We start from the raw sequence: 23,062 nt of genomic DNA, 5'->3' as shown, positions 1-23,062 counted from the left end.
CAACAAATCCCAGAGGCTCCATTTTCCTGCTCACAATCTTCAGTGTCAAGAGGCACATAAACCCCAGATCCACACCTCGGGTCTATGTATTGGGGGTCAGGTCGGCTAAAACCATGTGGGGCTGGCCTGAGGAGCAGCTCCCAGCACTGGGGAGGCCAGGGAGGCCCTGGGGAGCAGGCTTGGTTCTTGAGGTTCAAGAGGGAGCCCCAGCCTGCTGGCCAAGGGTAAAGGACTAGCTGCAAGAAGAGGGCCAGGAGGATAGCAGAGGTTGAGTTCCTTCAGTTTCAGGAAGCCCCCTAACTAACAGCACAAGAAAGGTGTGCACGACTCTTTCTGAACTAGCCCAGGGCAGGCAGACTTGCCCGGGTGGAGAAGTGACCCACTCAGCTCTGAGAACGAGCTACAGTCATCATGCCCCTTGCAGCCTTGTGCACCAGCTCTGCCCAGCGGCTGGGGTCCCACACCATGCCAGCTGGGCAGGACAGCAGGATGGCAGGACGTCTCACAGGAGTGGAGGAGGAAGCTGGACCCGAGAGGAGGACGGCACCAAGATGGGCTGGGGATATGCAGCTACCCAGGACAGACCCCAGCAGCAGTGCCAGCCCCTTGCCTCTGTCGGCAACACCACAGGGCCTCCTCCCAGAGGATGGAGCCATGGAAGCCTAAGTTGCTCACTGAGGGGAAGCGCCCAGGCCCTGGATGCTGCGAGAATGGGGCTAACTGCGCCACACCACCCTGTTCCTACTGTACCTGTTACAGAAAAGGTCTGGAGTCCAAGAGACTGCAGCCAGCCCTGCTTGGGGCTGCTTCCCTCCCAGGACCCCAGCTGACCTCTGGCCAGCTCTTCCCATGGCTGCTTGCCAACCAGCAGAGACATCACTACAGCCTCTCCCGGGCCCTTGGTTAAACCAAAAGAGGCTGCGAGTGGATTGTCCCCAGTTCCCACCACATGAAGTAGGACCACTTGGGTCATGGAGAACCAGAACCGAGGGGAGGCCACCCACTCACCATGCAGACACCTGCCCCTACACTCCCCCGCCTCTGACACTCACCGGACAGGTAAGCAAAGCGCTTCTTCAGCTGGTCCTGGATGTCGGCAGCGCAGAGAGGGGTGATGTCCTGGTGCATGATTTCATCTGGAGGGAGAGCAGACGGACACACCTGTCACTCAGCGGAAATACTGCCCCACATGCTGCAAGTCTGGGTCAGCCCCATGCAGCTTCGCACATCAGCGGACAACTAAGGGGCCAGGAGTCCTGTGCTTGGAAAACAATCTGTTTCCAATACGCAGAAACCTTTGTTTCTCAGAGCACAAAAAGCTGAGTGCCGAGTGATTCCTCAATATTTAAAATGTGTGTGTCAGAGGCACAGAGAAAGACAGAGAGAGAGGAGGGAGGCAGGGAGGGGGACAGAAGGGACATGAGGCAGAAGGGGAGACGTGAGGAAAGGCGGCGGGCTGGGAGCTGCAGGACTGACTCCTACAACCAGCAAGCAGTCAATGAGCAGCACCAAAAACAGACGCACCTTGTTCTCAGTCTCCACCCATGTTTTGGAAGTGGTCCAGGCAACTCTTGGGCCCTTACCTGTTGCCTATGCAAAGACTTGCTGCTCAGAGAGGAAACCTGGCCACTGTAGTGGGTCTGCAGCCTACAAACACACACCGTGCGAGGCTTTGCCACCTGCCTGACAACGACACTGAGGAGGCTGCTGGGCCAAGTCCCCGAGCCTGGCGCTGAGAGGAAAAATGGCTTAGCAGGCTGCAGGCTGCAAGTTCTAAATCAGGAGTTTGGGAGTAAACTGGCAGTACTTCAAGCCACACCCTGGTGGCATCGGCCAGAAGTGAGAAGGTTTTGCAAGACTCTAGGGGAAAACCTGGAGACTGACTGAAGATGTGAGATCACTGCACAGTGTGTCATGCTGGGGTGTCGGCAGGTGGACCAAAATGTTGGGTGTACTCAGGTGTCTTTTGCTTTTTCTGAGTCAATGCCAGGCTAGCTGTATAGCAAAATTTGTAGTCTTGAACATTAACACATTTTCTTTAAAGAGACTCATGACTCACATTGATGCCTTGCAAACAGCTTAAAAAGTCAATTCTTCTACACCCAATTCAAGACCCAGGCCATGAACAACCTGGAAATATGGGTCATGAAGATCTTTTACCCTGAAAATTCCAGTGGAGGAAGCAAAGTGCTATCTGCCCAGATCAGCCTTAAATCCTGTTCTTCTGGTCTTGCGAATAAGCAAGTGTAAACAGGTGACACACTTAAACACAGAGGCGGATCCCAAAGATCCTGGCTGTGTCCTTTGTGGAACCACCAGCTGTCAGGACTGGATGGCCCTTCAACTCTGCTCGTGTTGCGGAGAACGTGACAAGGGATAGGGCTACTGGGCCTGCTAGGGCCCAACAGAGCAGCAGCAGCATTTGGAGTCAGGAAAGGAGTAACAGTAAATGCTCATTAAACTCTGACAGTCAGACAGTCAGGAACCTCCCTGGGCCTTCCCTGGACATCTTGGTGGCACGATGCCATTTCCCGGTGTGCACTTAGATGTCTCAGCCATGGTTTTCTTTTGTGGGAGAGAAAGAGGGTTGGAAACAATCACTCCAAGAGAGCTTGAAAAATATATTTTTAATTCCAGGCTGCACCTCATTTGTTTGGAATGAGTGTCAGGTGCGATTCATATGGCAGCCTGGAAGTTTAGATTTTATGTTGCTTTTCTCTTCTCTCAATGGGAAGGAATAACCGCACTATCACAGGTGAAACTTGGGCTACCTCTCCTCCAATTCAGGCTCTGTAACCCTGGGGGAAGCATGCCCCTGAAGCCTGGAGACATCCCAGGGCAGCAGAAAACAGCCCAGACAATGTGCGCTGGAAGATCCTTTAACAAGTGAGGGCCCAACATCAGTGACAAGCAAGATGCTAGGCCAGAGTGGTTCCTAGACCTGGCCATGATTCTGGAAATTTCTGCTCTGGATCTTGAAATCTCCCACAGGACTCAACTTCCAGACTTCACCAACTTGTGAAGAAAGAAAACTGTAAATGTCAAGGCCCCTGATGGTATACATTTCTACAGTATTTCTTAGGCTTGATTCTGAGAGGCAGAGGCTTCAAGGCAGCACCTCCTCTTACAAACAAACTCTCACATCCCTAAGCTCACTTATGGATACCACAGGCTGTTCTCTGTCCAGCTCACCCTGATGGCAGACGGCTTTCCTACGTACTAGAGACAGAGCTGATATGACTGACCATTCCTATACTTTCTGTGACAGAGTGACAGTCTCAGTGGCTGACCTTTGTTAATGCGAATTTGGTTCCATGGAGGGACATCTCTGGGCCCTCCTCACCTACTCTCCTCCCCGGGTGACGGCTGCCCTCACAATCTTAAACTCTCTTAACTGGGCCAAGGCCCCTTTGACCTCAGGGTCTTTGCACAAGCTATTCACTCTCTAATACTTTTCCCATATCTGTTTGCCAGTCTAATCCCACTCAAGTCCTGGCCGAGATGTCACTCTTCGGGGAAGCTCCTAGCCTGGGCTGGGCCTCACAGCATCCTACCAGCACCCATGGAGCATCCACCATGCCCACCACTCACAGCTGTCCTAGCCCCAGGGCCTGCCTCAGTGGTTCCCATGGAAGGAACTCAAAGAACATGTGTTGAACAAATGTGGCAAGAGGAGAACAGCAGAATGACTTCCCAGAGCATCATTTATAATCCACCTAACTGGGCAAAGTTCTTCGTGGCCTGCACATAGGCTGGTTGCAGGCCACGTGGGCGCAAAGCCTACAGACTGCTGATTGCTGCAATGTGCTACCCTGCAGCCAAGCGGGGAAACTAACACTTGTGAACTTCTTGGGGCAGAACTAATTCTCATATTGTACTTTAGACCAAGTGCCCCGTTTTAGGTTTAAAAAATGGGGTTACTCTGTGCACAGAGTCTGTTGGAAACTGTGCAAAGATATGTTCATACAAATGGAGGATCTGAAAACCACTCTCACCTTAAACAGTCACTGCCACGCCTCAGAAAACTGAAAATAATGAACATTTCCCACCTGGGGTTAAGGCACATGCATTTAATTTGTCATACGAGGCTCTGGACGTCTGTAATTTTTCATCCTCCCCGCAGCTTTACTCTCCCTCAAAGACAGGGCAATTTTGCACTTTGTGCTGACAGTTTTTTTCACAGTCCTTGTCTACTGTGTTTAATTGTGTAAAAGAGTTATGCTGCGGCCACTGGTTCCAAAGGAAATGGAGGTGCTTGATGGTGACACAAGTGAGCCTTGGTTCCTGGGTACTGCTCCAGTGTCAGAGGTCTGGGACAGGAAGTGGGGTCGCCCAACCCGCCAGTTCAGTAAAAGGGTCAGGCAGGGCCGCCCTCCCTCACAGACCGTCTCTGTGAGAGCACAATGCCTTACAGACAAACACCCTTTTCAGCATTCCTGTCTCTGCGCGATGTAAAGGGAGACTCCCGGGCAATTAGCCCCTCACAGAGCCGCTGTTGAGAAGAGAGGTTGAGAAGGGACTGGAGTTGCAGGGGTACAGGATGGGAGAGGACAGTGCTTCTCTTACAATCCCCTACAAGGTGGCGAGGACACGGGCTGAGTGGCCTCCCAGCACCAGCACTGGGAGCCCATCTGGGAAGGGTGCCCTCTTTGGCGCCTGTCAGGGACAAACGAACGGCCCACTTAACTCACAAGGTCTTATCTGGCCTGGAACCCAGCTCAGCTGCAGATGAGGACAAAGAGGGGGACACCTCAGCTGCCGAAATATATTCCTACGAAGTTGTTACCCGGATCCTGCCTGGTATAACAGTAATTTTGGAGTCCAGGGTGGCATTATGCTTTTATCTTTAGATCTTTCATCCTAATACAATTAGGCTATGGCTGCAAACTTCCTTCCTCTTGCAAATTGACTCGAGGATTTGCTTTAGGGTAGGACAATTTTGTACTGGAGGAGGGTGGCACCTCACCCCTGCCTGTCCACTTGAAGGGGCGTTCTGTGCCTCTGCTCTGCTCCCCAGAGCCCACCTGAGGGGGCTGCAGCAGATACAGAACTTGTAGGACCCTGAAAATCCACTTACAAGTAGTAAATGTCCCAGGTTAAGTAGGTCTCAGTGCATTAGGAGGAGCCTTGAATTCCATCCAGTTCAAAGGCTGGTCCCTGCTGTTTACTGGTGACCTTGGACCTCACTCAAAGGGAGACAGGAGCCCAAGAAAGGCTCCTCTTACAAAGGGGCCATCAGCTGGTGACAGGCCCTGGGCCTCAAAGTCTATTATGTGCTGCTTCTCTTATTTAAATCTGTCTGAAAGTCCACGCCCAAGGCTTTTGTTTATTTTCCATCAAAATACAACAGTGATGTCTTTTCAAAGTCCAGGGTAGAAAGTCAAGTGGGGTTATTTTACCAACTCACTTGGGTAGGATTCCTATTTCACGAAGCCCACCCCAGGAATCTCCAAACCGAGAGCAAAGTGTGTGTGGAAGGAACAAGAGGAGAGGCCACTGGCTCCAACCAAACCCCATTCGGAGCCCTCCAGGTCAGGGTGGGAGGGATGCCTTTCCCGCCAGCTGTTGAGTCCTTGTGGTCAGGACAGAAGCAAAGTCTCCATTTCTATTTATAATCTATGTGGAGGGTTCTGTGATCTCCCCATTCAAGATGTTTGAGATCTCTACTGATTTGGTCGGCTGACTGCTCATTCACAGCACATCTTGAGTTATTTGTTATTTAATTAGGCGTAAATACTTCATATCATGTGCAAAGCGTCATTAACTCACTCAGTTCACCAAATGTTCTCTCCGATTTCCTAATCTCAGAAAGCAAATCCTTGCAAAGTGTAAAATAAAGGACCCCATATGAAAGGTACTTGACTGAAATTGTCATCAAGGAAATGCACCTCCCACCATAAAAGTGCTGGTTCACATGCACCCAGTTGGAGGAAATCAGGAAGAAGACGAAAACAAGCTGGAGCCACGGGTACTCTCCTCTGTGGGTGCTGGGGCTCAGTCCACCACGCAGAACTGGCTGGATGGGACTGCAGTGGACACTTCTGCAGCTGAAGCTGTGCACACGGGAGGCCCTGTGAACCCCCTCACAGTATAATCTCCAGAACTGCATTTTCCAAGGTTGTATGCCCACTCGCTCAACACATCTGGAACTCCAGGTGCGCAGGAATCACCTGGAAGGCTCACTGAGGCACACCTGCAGATCTGACAGGAAATCTCACCTGAATGAATTGCATGTTTTCTATTCCAGCTGGCTCTCTGGCAGGCCTCAGCATCCTCCTTAACACAGGCTCCGGGCAGCCTGTCCAAGCATACGAAGACGGCACATAGGCCAAGGCCAGTGAGCTACCTTGATCTATATCAGAGTATAAGCAGTGCCCACAACCTGCCTGGCTACCCCAACCAGCATGGAGCATTTTTCCAGGGGCTCCGACTCCCACTGCTGGGGTCTCTGGGGTCAAACTCCTAGAAAATCATTTCTCTGCACGCCCCACAGAGCACTCTTCCACATCAGGGAGAGAGGGGTTCCGTAGTTGAAAAGACTTAGGAAGTATCATACAAACCTTCTGTTGTAGAAGCTCTAAGAAAACCAGCAATGCCACCCCAAGATGTGACTGGTCATGGATTTGGAGGAGTAGGGGAAAGGATGTGCATAACACCTCCTAACTACTGCAGAATTGATGTTGAAAATAAGATTCTTGGGGAAATGATACTCTAGCTAGCTTATTAAAACAAAGAAAAAGTCTTAAATGAAATTCCAACACAGGACTCACTAAGCCAACGACACAGATTCAAGTGAAAATAAAAACAAACCCCAAACTCCACCAAGGTCTTAAGTCAATCAAGAAAGCAAGTATGTCTTGGACATCTACATTGTGACCAGTTGGCATAATGGAAAATATAAGAGAAATATAAGAATTTCTTAAACTTACAGGCTGGCTGGAGCAACTAAGTTGCATTTTAATTGGTTTGCATAGAAAATCTTTCATCGTAGTAGAAATAGCAGTCACAGTAAAACTATACTAAAATACCTTTTATGTATTAATGCACTTAATTGTCACAACAAGCCAAGAGGTGGAAACACTATTATCCCATTTTTTGGATGAGCAAACTAAAGCACAGAGAAGTTGAGTGACTTGCCTGATGCTACACAATGGTGATAGAATGTGCGGGAATTCTAGATGCAGCAGCTCACAGAAGGGATGGAGGGGCAAGGGTGCCAGCCAGTCTGAGGCAGCATCAAGGTGGGTGTCTCTCGTGGGGGGGGGGGGGTTAGCAAATAGAGATGCTACAAGGGGGCATGTCTAATGTGGGGGAGAGGTTTGGCTTTACAGACAGCCATGGAGAAGAGCTCAAAAGAAGAGAAACAGAAGCTGGGCATTTGGTGCCTCCCTCATGTGACTCAGAGTGGTCTTATAGTGATAGCAAGGTCCTCACTGCGATATTTGATTTCGTGAGTGCCTTACCCTTGCATCAATGGTTAAAGAACTCACATTCAGCCACTAGCAGAGGGATTTTAAATCACCTCATTGTCATTTTGTATCAATTCTTTTTTAGAGTCTAAGTAGATTTCTGATTCAAGATCTTAAACAGACTCTCCCTGCTGTGGGCAGAGGAGAATGCTGTCAGTGAATGGGGATTGCCTTTGCCAAGCCCGCAGACTGCGGCTGCCGCAGCTGCGGGCCGAGGCTTCCCAGAAAGCCAGCAGGACATGACAAGTGAGTTAACTGTAAGGGTCTTTAAACCTGAACACTGACTACACATTGTCCCCAAGGATCACAAAGACATGCTGTACGCAGAACTGCTCTCGCCTCTGTGCAATCTTCTGAGTCGCTTTAATGAGGGACTGGGGCCCAGAGCTGCATTTCACTTTGCTGAAATCACCTTTTGTGCACAGCGTTCCTTGGTTTCCTAGGAAGTGGGCCAGCACGCTGAAGGAAGTTGGAGCTGTGCGACCTTGGGCATGCTACTTACCCTCTCTGAGTTGGTCTCTTCCTCTGTGAAATTGGGATAATCATAGCATCTTAGCTCCCAGGGTGGCTTGTACACTTAGTGAACACTGACAGCATGGAGTCTGGCATGTGGTGTGTATTTAGGGTCCCTAACACCCGGGGATGGATAGTCTGTGCTGTGCCCTGGCCAGTGTCATGTCACCACTGTGGTTTGAGTTTGGTTTGGTTTTTAAGAAAAAGCCATGTAAATTGAGTCAAGGCTCCTTCAGGGCTCCACAAAGGAAAACCACTAAAACGTCTGCCTTTCGCCCTCATCCCTACATGCATGTGCAGGGCTTTTCAGCAATCACATACTGTGCGGAACCAACAAGCTGCAGGAAAGCAGTAGTGAACCCAGCCAACTCCCATTTAAAATGTTACTTGTGCTACCATAATGCTTTTATCATTGTTATTTTTAGTTAATATTTTAAGAATTTGTTTTAATTTCAAGTATGGTAAATAACCTAACACATAGTTTTCTGCAATCCTCAGTAAAGAATTCACAGTGGGAAGGGGCTGAGACCAATATGTCCAAGAACCACTGTCTGGAAGCAGCGCGAAGGCTGGGGAGGCTCTCTCGCAGGAGTTTGGGACTAGGGAGGCAGGTCCTTCCAGAGTTTAAAGGCCTTGGCCACCCCTCTCCTCTCATCTCCCTGCCTCTTCTGCAAGGTGAATGCAGAGCTGGCTCCGGGCCCTGCTGCCGCTGGTCACAGCTCCCACAGGGGGCTCTGCTCTGGCCAGACCACCACAGGACTAGGCTGCCCGTGGAAGGATCATCCACAAGGGGACTGTGAGATCTGAACATGCTTAAGGCAGTGGTCTCTGGGCTGCACCTTCTGGGCCACGGGTGCGGGCAGGGTGTTGTGCACAACTGCACAGGGTGTTCACCGCACAAGGGTTGCTGAGCAGGCGCGTGGGAGAGATCCAGCCCAGCCCCCTGCAAGGAGCATTCCCCCACAGTTACAGACCCCGAGGGTCTTTGACATATAAGAGGCTTCCCGGACTCCTGGAGGAGGAGACAGTCCTGGGCAGATGTGCAAGGCTTCCTCTGTCTCCCCACCCCACTTATCTCTCCTCCCCTGGGCACTCTAGCTCTCAGAGACCTAACGCTGCTCTTGCTCTGAGGGCCACTGAGTGGGCTCACATTGGCCTGCTGGATGAGGACCCATCAGTTGCCACATCCCAGCATAGCTGGCTATTTGATGGGCATAGGCCCAGAGACCTGTCCTGAAGGAGGGGCAGGAAGAGACCCAAATGACCACAGATTTCATACAGCCACTTTCTTCTTGGGGCCTTCTTGCCCAGTGTCCAGTGTGACCTGAGGTCACAGAAGGTCTGGGGGCTGAGATGGGGTTGGGTGCCGAGAAGCTCAGGGGTCCCTGCTCCTTCTTCACTGTCCTAGCAGTGGTCAAGGGTCTCCTAAGGCCAGTCTCCCAGCAGGGTGATTCCACCCTCCTGTGTTTAATGTGTTTCAGCTCTGCCTTTCTCTGTTCAGGAGAATTCTAAGGGGGCTGTTCAAGAGCAAAGCTTCTGAGTTTGAAGTTGAGGGAGCTGGCATCTGTGAAGAGTCTGATTTAGGGACATGGTTGTCACACCCTGGGGCAGAACTGGTTGGATTTAGGATGAGTGTGGCCACATTCTCCTTACCCTGGGTTCCTCAGATCTTTGCTCCTGTCTCTCCTCAGCAGCTTCATTTCTGCTTCCTAGGTGGGCAAGGCCCCCTCCCTCTGTTCCCTGGATCAGCCATGAATGAATGTCTCCATGCAGTGGCTAGAAATGGGCAAGTGCTCGCAGAAGAACATGGCAGCACTGCCAGAAGCACTTCTGTGGGCTTGCTCCATCCTCTAAGGACCTTGGAGGACAAGGCCTTTTCAGCTCATTTCAGAAATGAGGAAGGTTGAGGTCAGAGACCCTAAATGGCAGCTCAGGCCATGGAGGTAGGAGTGCCGGGACTAGAACCTTCACCTGTGGGGAAACTGAGGCCTACTCAAGGCCTCTCATGGAGGTGCTGAAGGTCACCCAGCAGCAGCACTATCAGTGTCTGCTGGGGGTCCAAGCGGATGGCTGTCTCCTAGCAGTCAGGACAGGGCAGGCTGGGGAGGAAGGTAGGACACTGTAGGGCAAGGCTTCCCATGGCCCAGGGAGCTGCTTTGTCCAATGGGAGAGATGGCAAGGGAGCTGTGTGGCCCAACTGTTTTGGCTACACCATCCCATTTATGAAACTCTTCCCTGCATGGCCATCGTGAATGTAGTCTTCAGCTGGGCTAGTACTTCCTGAGTTCACAGTTTCTGTTCTGTTTTAAAGGCCCACAAAAGCAATTAGAGAAAAGGGCCCAAATAGGAATGTGAAATGCAGGTCTGTCTTGCACTTGGCATCCAGCGCTGTGCAGATGGTGACAGAGCAGCTGCTGCGTGTGGACACGAGGCCAAGCCCTGCAGCAAGTACGTCTGTGAGTGTGGTCCTGCCACACCCTGGCCACAGCCTCTCAGAGCTGTGTCAGCCAGCCCAGGGTGGCAGCATCTCTTCCCTGAGCCACATAGGAGAGGGAGCTGGTCTGGGGTGCAGAGGGGAGAAGGCAGTCATGGGAGCCAGCTCTCCAAGATGCTACTTCACTTACTCCTCAGTTCTTTGATGCCGTGCTCCTCTGGGTTTGCAGAGCTGGGGTCCTGGGCTGTGTGCTCAGTGGCCAGCTCACCCCTGGGCTCAAGGCATGCACTGGGGCTGGGCTGAGAGAGTTCACTCAGACCAAGGGACCTTGGGCCCTGTAGAGAACTGAGAAGGAACCCTCTTGCCATGGGTGAGGGCTTTTTTTGCATCGATACCTGATGTAGTATTCCTGATGAGGCCGCTATCACACACCCCATCCTTCCAGAAACCCTGATGTGGCCAGTCTACTCAGTATCAAGCCAGCCCTCATGTCTCTGAGATCTCCTTGCTTATCGCAGCCACAGGCGTCTCCTGCACCCTCTGCTCAAACACTGCCCAAGGGAGATGACAATTCAACCAAGGATGGAAGAGAGCAAGGAACTTAATGGAACTTCTCAGTTTGCATTTCCCATGCCAAGGGTCTCAATTCTATTTAATTCAGCAGAAGCCCACATCGCTTCCATGGCCATGGAGCAAAGTATGCATATGTGTGGGTTTGGAAACTGAAGGGATGAGACTGAGAATGTTTCAGAATTTTGTTCTCCAGGTGTCAGGGAGCAGGCCAGGAGAGTGTCTTCACCTGCAGGTGGGAGCAGGGACCTGGAGCTCAATGCTGCCTGCTCCCAAATGCCACAAGCATGGCCAAAGAGAAGCAAGCTGAGGGACTTGGAAACCTGAATGTCCACACTGTTGCCAAAATGAGAAATAAGTGCAAGGAAGCCTCAAAAGAGAGGGCTAAAAAGGGGTCCTTGCTCATGCTATGGGAAAGCACATCTTCAGACATTTTTTTGTAGCAGTGGATCAGAAATCTGATGGTACCATAATTAACACCAAACCTATTTTCATGAGCAAATATTGGGGGACACAAAGGTGATCATAAAACTAAGTGCATTGTTTGCTTTTAGAGTCGTCAAACCATGTTGTGCCACAAAGCATCGCAGAAAAGTCCCAGATGAACCAGAGCTCCGAGGCTGTGCACCTGGGAGCAGCGAGTTAGGTGCTGGACCCTGCCTGTACAACCTGAGGCCCCGTGGGAATAAAGGATGGACTGCCGCAGGGCCTCACTGAGCTTCCCCTGCAGGGGCCTCTCTGGAGAAGCAGCTCATGACAAGACCTGCAGAACGAGGTGAGGGGTGGAATGAGGCTACAGCCTGGAGCCTCCTGGGCACATCAGGGTTTGAATTTATTATATGCTGCTATGTGTGGTCCTTTTTCAGTGCCCAGAACAGGCGGGGATGGGTGAGGGTGGTTCACGGAGGTCTGCCAAGCAACTGCCAAGCCAGCAGGAAGCTGGGTAGACAGGGGGCCAGGTAACATGGACGGAGAACCAGCATGAATGCTGGTGGGCACACACTCAGCTGGTGTTGATTGAGGCCCTCTCCAAGCTCGTGCATGGATCTGAGGATCCCTAGGTGGGAACCTCAGCAGAAGATACCTGTGGACTTTTTACTACCTATAACCTTTCTCTTCATGAACTTCCTGCCCAGTCCCAGGACTGGGCTTCACATTTCACAGAAATCAGCTCACGTGGCCCTGACAAGCCCACAGACCCCACATCATCATGCATTTCTGGCCGAGGTCAGGATGGAACGGGGCAGAGGGCTGGCCCGGCTGACCCCAATTTCAGAGCCAGCATTTCCCATGCCCCCTCCCCGCCTTTCCAGGGAACATCCAGAGCCTGGTGAGCTCCTGAAAAGAGAGCTGGGACACCACCTGTGGGAGAAGGGTACCGAGGCACGAACCAGCCTTGGAATGCCACACAGACAGTGAGGAGTCTCCCTCTCTGCCAGGCCCCAGATGTCACTTGTCACACCATTCTTTCGACAGGCCAAACATTAACAAATGTCCTAAGGAATTAAGTCAGTTTCCAAATGTTCTTTCTCCTCAGGTTCGTGTACCTGAGAGAACTTGGCTAATTCAGTGAAGCTACCACTTAAATACACTTACCCACTGACTCGAGTATTTGAAGAAAAGAGCAGATCTTAGGAGCAGTAGGGCCGACCTCCGTGCAGGGGTTCTCCTCCTCCTGCGAGCACCTCCCCTTGCTGCCCAATTAGGCGGAACATGCCGACTATGCTGTTTGTGTTTAATCCACATGGGTGGAGCCTTCCTGCACACCTCCATGTCTGCAGTCCAGCCAGCAGGGGTGGAAACAAGCTGTCCCCAGGGGTCAGGACAGGGTCAGGATTAGAAAGCCACCAGCAGATTCTAGTCCCCCCAGAGATGACAGGGAACAGGGTTGTGGCCAGTCCAAGGGCTCCTTTGGGCTCACACTGGCCTGATGTCTCCACAAGGAGGAAGCCCTAAGCTGCCAAATGGAAGACAAGTGGCCACCAGGAGGGAACGTGAGCAGACTTCCAGGGGTGGGAGGATGGGAGGGAGATGAAAGCAGTGAGGACACTAGTGCCATTCTCAGTGTGTCTGACAGCCACCAGCACACTTCACAGTTAAGCCAACGTCTCGTTCCCTCTTCAGAAGCTCTTCTGGGTTTCAATGAAAGCCAATAATGTCAGTCCTGAGCAATGTATGTGACAACATGACAGTCCCCTCACTTTGATCCCAGGCTGAGCCTCCTGCCATGCTGGGCCCCCAACAGCATGTTATGCCAGCCGCCTGTTGGGTCCCATCTGGAGCTTAGCCAAAGTCCCCAAACACCTGCCTCCCCAAAGTTCCACAATTTTATGTTCTGAGCTGTCAGCATCTTTGTTTTCTTTGAAGTGCAGATATGGCTTACACATCTCACCCACATGCACACACTACACACAGACACCGCAGACACAGACACAGACACAAACATCATACCCCCTCCCTAGGAGCCCACTGCTGTTTGGAAATAAAGGAGATTTTTCTGATAGCTTTTCCCTTTTCTTACTCATTCTAAAATCATCATGTGACAGTATTTAAAAAACAATAACTCCAAGATCAGGGAAATCAATGCAACCGGTTTCTATACACGTCATTCCTTCCTGGCTCCAAGGGGCAGAAGGCACGCTGGGGCAGGTGCTCATGCTCACGTGTTCTTCCATCTATATCTGCTCTCAGAAAGCTGCTCACAGAACATACCACGTGAGGACAGACAGAGGTTCCCATCACCAACACCAACACCAAGTTCCTTCCAGAAACTCCAGGTCTCCAAAATTCTTCCCTAAAATGTAGGTGTGCATATTTATACCCACTTCCTAAGTACTAGAATTCTATAAATCTAAAAATGAACAAGAAGTTGTCTAAATCTTCTTCAAAAAATCCCTATCAAACAAAAACCATGACACACGGTGTGGAGGAGGTTGGGCCGCTGGAGTGAAGGGGACCACAGAGGGCACACTTGCTCATCCTGAGCCTCACCCAGGTGGCCCCCACAACAGGGCCCCTGCTAGCCAGATGGGTGGACAGAGCACAGCAGGGGCACAGGGGCTTCATGAACACTGCCCCCCTGGGTGCAGGACCTCGGAGCTCCCACCCTGCTCGGGTACACACGGGAGACGGGGGAGACTTGCAGCATTTGTGAGAAAGACAGGGACAGAGATAAAGAGAAAGATGAGCCTGAGAGAGGAGAGGGATGGAGGAGGAGAGTGGTGGAGAGTGAGCTGGCGGGCTGAGGGTTTGGCAGTGGCAGGTCATGCACATCTGTCAACTTCATTGATTTCATGAGTGAAAGGACAGGAACATCTCAGCCTAGAAAGAGGTCATGGTCAAACTTGCCATCTTACTCAGCTTGGGTTCTCAGTGGCCTTGGACAGAATGACTCAGCCTGTGGTCTCCCTCATGTTAGTCTCATCTAATCATTAATGTGTGCTGGACCCAGATCCAGACCAGCCAGGTGCCAGACTTCCCATCTGGCTCCCTCCCCAGCGAGTCTGAGGAGAAGTGACTAAATAAGAGGCACGTGACTTTGTTTATAAACAGCAGGTTCTAATGAAAATCAGTACCCAGTTACACAAACCTATGAAGACCCAAAGAAAAGTGCCTCACCTCTAGAAGCATTCCACAGTCTCACTGAGAGAAAGATTTACTATCACATGTATCAACAACTCTGTTTCTTCATAAATCTAGCAAATGCTTTTCTTTCCCCTTTTAGTAGGAAAACAGTAAATTATTTCTCAAGATTGGGGAGAAAGCCCTACAACCTTTACTTACACAAAACTCCTTGGGACATTTATTCAAATGCATTTATCTTACAAAATAAAGTACAGGTTAGAAAAACACTAAGAATTTTTTAATGGAAAGTTGTCAGAATTACAACTAGGACTTAGCTAGGCAAACGAATGGACACCTAAAATGGTTACGTAGGGCCACAATGAAGGCTTCCCCCACAATAAAGTCCATGTGGGCCTAGGACAGCAAAAAGACATCTGGTAGATTTCATGTCTGTGAAATTTCTAATATTCCAGACAATAGCTATATTCTGAGAAAGCATTGCTTAGGGATCCTTCCAGGATTGTCACTGTGATACTGACTTCAGATACGAAAACCATCATTTCTCATTATACATACAAGTGCTTATGTTCTGGGTTTAAAAACGAGTGGCTGAGCTACCTAAGTAAGCATTCATAATCCTCTGAGTCTTATCTGTTGGGGAAATTCATGTACTTAGCCATTACTCACACAAGCTCAGTCTGTTCATCACAAAATTGGCAACTTTAGATGTTTACTGCGGCCACTGATGGCTAAGGTTGAACGAATTTATTAAAATTTACAGAAAATGCTTACTTTAGGAATTATTCATCAATCCTTGGCAAAAGCACCTGCTGGAAAATGTAATTATGACAAATCACTTCAAAACAAGTACTGTTTTATCCTCAGAAACGCAACAAGGTAACCCGCACTGTCCCCTCTCCTCGGGCCCAGAGACAGACCCCCCCTCAAGGGTCTTTGTTCTCGGTCTCCTCAGGGAGTGAGTCAGAAGTACCTACCCTCCAATGAAGCTGGGAGTAAGGACGACAAATAAAGACCACACAGAACCCCCCAGGACTGGCCCCTCACTGTCCACAGGCTCAGACAGTCCAGTCCTAAGTCCTGCCACCCAGAGAGCCTTTTATCAGTGTGCACTGTGTAGGGCAGCCGTGGGACAGCGCCGTCCCAGAGTCCCTGCCAGGGACCAGTTCTCACACCCACCAGGCTCTGGGGCTCCCTTTCTGTGCCCCGCAAGCACATCTATAGGGAAGCTGGAACAAAGGAGCCCCACCAGAGTTCATTCCAGCTTCCAGGGTGAGCACGGCGATTGTGCACCTTTACTCCAAGAGCAGAGACACCCCAGGCAGGGAGGGAAGCCAGGTGGCCACAGCCCCAAACCAGCTGGTGATGCCAGACATCCCCCACCCCGGAGGCACAGGACTCCCCTTTCTACATCCATCGGCACCACCCCAGCCTGGACCCCTCTTACAAGGCCGGACAGAGCCTGGTTCCTCTCTGTAGCTCGCCTATGTAGGTGACACACTAAGCCATCCCCAGAAGGTCACCCGGCCTCTCTCTCCCCGCACAACACCAATTCACAGACAGCGCCACAGCACCAAAGCGCAGGCTTGACGCACCTGTACTGGTCTTCAGGAGGAGCCAGAGCCGGGAGATATCCTGCGACAGCAAAGAGATGAGGCTTAAGGTCATGCTGTCGCCCGCCAACGCGCCGGCGTCAGGAGGCGGCGACCTGCCTCCTGGAACGCCTGTTCAGGGCGCACAAAGAAAGGCTGCAAGGCTCCATCTTTGGGATGGCCGCCCGCAGCCCGCCTGCCAAGGGGACGCGAACCCCTGGGGCTCTGCAGGGCTGCCTGCCCAGCCTGCTCCCTCAGGGCCTAGGGCTGGCCGTCCCTGAAGCAGGAGCGCTCGGCTGAGGCTCACTTATTCTCCCTGCGGACAGTTAACTGTTGAGATCCCAGCGGCTCCGCGGCTCACGCAGCAGCAGCTCCAGCTCTGCGGATAGCGTCGCCAGTCCAGACCCTCCCTGCAGGAGCCCTGCGCTTAGCCGCTGTCAGTCCATTCAGCCGGTGGGGCTGCCACCAAGGGGTAGGGTCTGGACCTTCTGGCCCTAAGACACCTCAACAGGATGGAGACACTTAGGCAGCTGCATGATGCTGCTCTTCCATGTCCGCCTGTCTGAGCTCCTTTGGAAGCTGTGTGTATGCCCCTATATGCCTGTGTGTAAAAGGGTCCCCAGCAGCTGGCTACAGAGCGCCCTTCAGGGGCCAGAAACATTGAAGAGGTAATAAATGAGATGCTTCATACGTGGGGAATCCCTGGGGAGCTAATTAAAGTGGAGGTTTTGATTCCGGGTGGGGAGGGGGAGGTGTGGCACTGAGATTCTAACAAGCTCCCAGGTGATGGGAAGCCGCTAGTCTGCACAGCAGATTTTGAGCAGGAAGAACTGGAGTGGTGAAGGTGACCAGGCGCTTGAGTCCAGTGCTGGAGCCGACACACCTGGAGAGGACGGTCCTTTAAGCTGGACTAGGAATAGGTTTTGGCTCACGCATCAGGGCCAGCGCTGAGCAGAAGTGTTCCTAGCCTTTGCAGGTCTCGTTCCTACATCTGCCATCGGCATATAAATGTTGCAGACACCCTTTCTCCCCTGCCTGTGACCTGGGCAGAGAGCCCAAGGAGAGGCCGTGGAGTCCTGCAGGCTCACGCTGTTGGGGGCACTTGTCCCTGCAGCAGCAGCAGCAGCAGCAGCAGACACACACCCTGATCCATACCTCCCTGCTTCATTGAGGTCACGTGGCTCTGGTTCTGACCTGGCCTTTGTTGGATAATTCCAATTGTTTTCTTTCTAATGGCTCCTACTCAGCCCAAAGTTGCAGGTATATTCTGTAAGCATGACTCTTACAGTGCTTCCCCAGGGAGTGGGAACCTCGAGACATTCAAGTAGATCAGGGTGAAAGCTCCTAGGGTGGTGGGCAAGGCCTATTACAGCCCAGTTCCTCCTGTGGCCAGACTTTGCTCCCATCACCCAACCCCCATGTCCCCCAGCTCGTAGCATAGGCAGGCCCCTGCCTCACTGAGCACAACCTTCTCCTGAAACATGCTCAGGGATGGCTGGGGCCTGACCTCCTAGGGAGGTCATGACATCCCAAGCCCAGCTCTACCCCCCTACCCCCGACCCCATGGCACTGGACAGGACTCCTGGCACCTCGGCATCTAGGACAGTGGTGGACGCCCTTTAGATGAGTCATGGACAGCCAGAGAATATGACTGTTCTGAGAAAGGTGTTATCACACCTGAAGCTCTTCTACCAGAAGGGACATGGTTTTTAAACACAAGGATGGAAGTACCATGTGACAGAGGGAGGGGCTACGGGAGCACACACCCAATTTATTCCTCCTGTTCCCCACTCTGTCCCACTGTAGTCTCTCTGTGAGCACACAGCAGATGACCACAAAACATCAGCAGCAGGATGTTTTATCAGGAAGGCAACAGCAGTCACATCGCTCACTGTCATTGGACCAGAGGCCGTCTGCACCTATGCAGGGGAGGTCAGCTGATCTGAGTGCCACCATGCCTGCTCCTCTATGGAGGAAAGCCACGTGCACCCTTAGTCCGGGAAGGACTGCTGGAGTCTGCTGCTCTGGTGAACAATCCCAAGAGCGCATCAGCGCTGGGTCAGAGTGGGGAGTCATGTGCTTGGGAAAGCACAGGCTCGGGGCTTCACCCCACCAGTTCCGTCTCTCCCTTCTTTCACCCATTCTAGACCAACTCCCTCAAAACAGGCTAAAGTCTAGTCCTCCCAACAGCTCCTGACTGCTGGTGATCCTTCCAACACAAGGGCTTCATTAGCTGGAAAGAAATGATAGATACTGTACTTTGTAAGGAATAGGACTTGTTTATTTATTTGAGAGAATGCAGCACTACTGGTCAAAATCTGCAATATGTAGCACACACTATAGGCAACATGATACTTTAAAACACACACGCATGTAAAGGATTGCATTAAAACCTGGCCCAGCACAGAAACCCGCAGCCTGAAGTGTATGGGTTCCTCTGGGCCTGGCTGTACCCCGAATTCTTGCCCAGCTGAGCACAACTGTGTACAGGAACGTAGCATTAATCCTTCCTCATACAGAGATGTGAGAAAACCTAACCAAGGCATTGGACAGTCTTTTCATGGGCAAGTGTCCCCTCACACTTTAGGAAACTATTTGTTTAACTTTAAAATGGGCTCTGAACCCTGAATTATGCAGAGCGAAGGACCAAAGTGCTGTGTGCTCTCCAGTTATTTTCTCCTGGATGACAAACTGGGAGGAGCCATCCTTGATTCACAGGGTGTGCCCTTATTTCCTGAGGCCTTTCCTCACCACCTGGTATTGTTTCATTGTCATGGCAACCAGGTGAGGCAGGTGTCACTACTGAACAGTCAGTAGAGAAAGCTGGACACAATAGTCACTTAGTCTTCACCATGCCTGTGGGCCCAGCTGGCCACTGTCATCCTCCCATGTCCTTCTCCTGTGTCTTCACCCTCCTTCTCCTACATCCTGCTCCCCATCCTCCTCCTGTGTCCTTCTCCTGAGTCCTCTTCCTGCGTCCTCTTCCAGCACCCTTCCCCCATGTCCACCTCCCATGTGTCCTCCCCACAGTGTCCTCACTGGCCTTCTTTGGCTGAAACTCATCACAGCTCTAGTTCTTCCTACTCCCTCGCTGCTTCCCTATAGGGGCTCTTCTCCTCCATTCTCATGTCCTGCAGGCCCAAGCCACTCAGCTCTCCTAATCCAAATGAACTGATCCGGCCCTCAGTCAACCCACTATTGCAGGATATAGAGCAGACTTTCTGGGGTGACATGCAGGCCCTCAGGAGCTTACTGCAGTGGCTGTTCTCCTGCCTGCCTTGACCACCCCACCTCTGTCTCCCCACTTCCACAACGAGCTCCAGCCATGTATGTCCTTGGGCCATATGCCACGATGGCATGAGGGACCTGAAGGAAGGGCTTGGAGGGGCAGCTTGTCCCCCCAGAGCACCTCTAAGCACACACAGCACCTCATGTACCTGATTAAGTGGATCTGCAGACTCTATTGTCCAGTTTAAACTAATGCTTCCCCAAGAACCAAGTGGCCTAAGAGAAGACAAGACCAACTAATACAGCAAGCAAATGAACAAAAGATGATGGGTAGTCCAGGAAAATCTGGTAAAACAGTACTCAAAACAGTGAAAACTCTCCAGGCCAGTGTGTTTAATTGTAAATGAAAAGCAACAATATTTTCAACTTAGCCGAGAGCATCTTCCCAAATAGATAATTTTAGGTGTGCTATTTATAAAAAACTCATGCACAAAAGGCAAGTTTCTCAACAAAAATAATCCAATTAAATAGTTAGTGAGTTGTGAACCCGATAAACATAAACCCATTAAAGCATAAAAATTGAATACCTCCTACTTAGTTTGTAAGAACAACAGATTAGCATTAAGGAAGATAGACAGTTCCTTGACATTAAGGAAAAGGGACACTCATCAGCTGAATTTCAATACTATCTGCATAACTGCTGAAGGAAATGAAGGATCAAGATAGAGAACCCAGCCCACTGCATCTGCTCCTATTTCAACCATGATGGCTATGAAAACAATTTCATTAAAACCAAAACACACTGAATGTAAAATCTGGCTTTGATTCATTTTATCCGATGTGGAAAGACTATGAAGCCTATCGAATCATGACTCCTCCTTAAAACATATTTTTGTAATGACAGCAAAAATGGTTTTTCCATACATTAATGAAATTAAAAAGCATCAATATTTAACCTCTCATCATTTAAACATCTTGGATCTTGATGTGTACTGCTGACTCTTGAATGAAAGGTCCCCAACCTTTTTGGCACCAAGGACGGGGTTCATGGAAGACGATTTTCTACAGACTGGGTTGGGGGTATGCTTTGGGGATGATTCAAGCACATTACAGTCAAGCTCACCTCCCGCTGTGCGGCCCGGGTCTTAACAGGCCCAGACCTGTACCAGTCTGAGGCCTGGAGGTTGGGGACCCCTGCCTTGAAAAACATGAGTTTGAATTGTGAGGGTCCACTTATACATGGATATTACTCAGTAAATATATACAGTACTGTAAAAGTATTTTCTCTTACTTATGATCTTCTTAATAACATTTTCTTGTCTCTAGCTTACTTTCTTGTAAGAATAGAGTATATAATACATGTAACATACAAAATGCATATTAATTAATTATGTTATCTATAGGCTTCCGGTCAACAGTAGGCTGTTAGTGGTTAAGTTTTGGGGGAGTCAAAAGTTACATGCAGATTTTTTACTGCCTGTGGGATGGGCACTCCTAACCCAGCATTGCTCAAGGATCAACTGTATTTCATAATTAGCAGAGTAGTACTTGTATGTAATTTGTAAGTCATCACACGTGGATGGGATATACATAGATAAGTTTTCCTGATAGAGAAGCACAGCCCCCAGGTTTAGAGCCCACAACACATGCTCCTGTGCTCTCTTAGCCCTGGCCTCTGTCTCTCTGTGCCCTTTGCCTGGTTAGTGTGAGCCTGCCGCCAGGGGACCGCAGTGGTTCCCCACCCTAAGGCTGGGCTTGGACCCACCCACCTTCCCAAGGGGTCCATCATGCCTTGATTCCTCTTCTTGAAGAGGATTCGAGAATGGAAGCAAGGTCAAACCACCAACGGTACTTGTGGCACTGAGTATGTCTCCTCTGCTTTGCACAGACTTGGTCCCCTGTCCCTCAGAGTCCCCACTAGCCCCCAGGCCCCACCTCCTGGCTTGGGGATCTGGCCTGACCCCTTGGCTCCATGCAGCTCTCTTTTCCGGATTTCTTTATCTGTCTCTTGAGGTTCTCCATTGGTTTTAGTTTGGGTTTGAAGCCTGGACTGCAGTTTTCTGTAAAGGCAGGTAGGGTGGCCTGCCCTCCCAACGGGCTCCCCACATGCTGGTCCTCAGCCTCCATTACTGGGCTCTCAACTGACAGGAGGGCTGGCACACCAAAGGCAACACGACTCTTCCTCATCTTTAAACTCAAGACGGCTTACACCCTCCTGGCCCATGTTCACACGGACATGGCCAGTTGTCATCTCCTTTCCCTCAGCTTTCCCTGTGTTTTCTCTTCTGCCAGAATTCTCAGACCAAGCATGGCCTCATTCTCTTTTAGCACGGGCACCTTAGAGTCACAGGCTCCCTGTGACACTGTGATCACAGACTGCTGCCTAGGGACTTGCACTGGGAAATGGGGCTCCATCGACCTTTGTCTGTGGAGTTCAAGTGGCCAAAGGTGATGGGGAAGGTCTGATTTCTGTCCAGTTTCCACATCACTTACCATTATGGGCAGTCCAAGACAAGGACATTTGAAGTCAGGCATCCCAGTCAAATTGTCCACACAGGAGCAAAGTCATAGCCATCCACCCTCCCTGCACTAGCTGTGGCAGTTTGGAGAGTCTCAGACACAGTGCCAGGGCAGAGCTCACGCTGGGCCACAACCCCTTCCTGAGGACAGGCTGGTTCTCTGCTTTCTCTCAGGCTTCTCTTCTACCTAACTTCAAACCAATTCCGGCAGCCTGACCAGCCTGGTAAAAAAAGTCACCATGCCCCTCCAAGACGGTACAAACCCCAGCTCCTCATCAGGCTCCAATGCATCGTGCTCCAAGGCCCCCATCCCGGTCTTCTCACTCTTACGCCAGCTCTAAGCTGCCCATCCTCTGAACACCACTCAGTTTTGTGTTTTATTGTACTTTTGTGTCTTGTTTCCCAGTGATTTTATGCATTAAGCTGTCCCTTCACGATCACAGTAGTGATACATGCTGCTTTGGGATTTCCTAGGGGAGGGATCAAAGTGGGCTATGGAAACTGTTTCACTTACATTCATTTTCTGTTTAGTCCCTACCTTTATTTTTGCCTGTGATTTATATTGAGCATAATAAATATGCATGGAAGTAATAGTGTGGGTGCACACTAGCATTTTAGGGGGTGTGTGTGTACAAAAACATGAGGACTAAAAGACGGCCAGGGCATCTTGGGTAGGGCCAGTGGAAGCTAGTGAATACCTGACGACTTGGACAGAACTCAACAAATGCAAGGGGCCCAGGACCCTCTCCCACAGGTCCCACAGCAGAAACGTCACCCTCAGGGGCTGTGAGCAGGGCCTGGACAGCGCCCCCTGCCTGGTCTCCATGAGCCAAACATGAAGGCTCTCTTTGTCTAACTGGAAAAACAGACACAGAAGCTTCAGATTCCAGCTCTCAACACTGAGTTTCTCCCTTCCTTTGGGCGGGACCCAGCACCCAATTGTTTATCAGAACGGACCCATCAATCCCCACCTCCCTAGAAGTGGGAACAACTGCTCTATTTTTTCCAAGTGGTGACTTGGATGGAAACGACCTGGGCAGGGAGCAGCCTTCTCCTCCTCCTAGATCAACAACTTCATGTCACAAACCCAACAAATCCAGGTGGGTGCTGTGAGGTAGGTACACATTGCAGAGAGCAAACACAGCTGGAGCCTGA

General features: G+C 50.8%; 1 protein-coding gene across 10 annotated transcripts in view; it reads right to left on the bottom strand.

The window, feature by feature from the left end:
- Nucleotides 1-23,062, bottom strand: part of MCF2L (MCF.2 cell line derived transforming sequence like) — a 183,953-nt gene that overhangs the window by 60,098 nt on the left and 100,793 nt on the right. For 9 of the 10 annotated variants that reach the window (XM_090258627.1, XM_090258629.1, XM_090258632.1 and 6 more), the window contains one exon: nt 1,053-1,136. In XM_090258627.1, coding sequence (XP_090114753.1) covers nt 1,053-1,136 — 84 coding nt within the window. Of the gene's footprint in view, nt 1-1,052; nt 1,137-16,163; nt 16,306-23,062 lie in introns of those variants that run through there. The other variant, XM_090258631.1, reaches the window with a different exon arrangement.

The sequence above is a fragment of the Furipterus horrens genome, unplaced genomic scaffold (assembly GCF_987537825.1).
Source record: "Furipterus horrens unplaced genomic scaffold, mFurHor1.1.pri manual_scaffold_12, whole genome shotgun sequence".
In the NCBI taxonomy this organism is placed as follows: domain Eukaryota; kingdom Metazoa; phylum Chordata; class Mammalia; order Chiroptera; family Furipteridae; genus Furipterus; species Furipterus horrens.
Note: the sequence above shows the minus strand (reverse complement) of the source record. Positions and strands in the feature narration are given on the sequence as shown.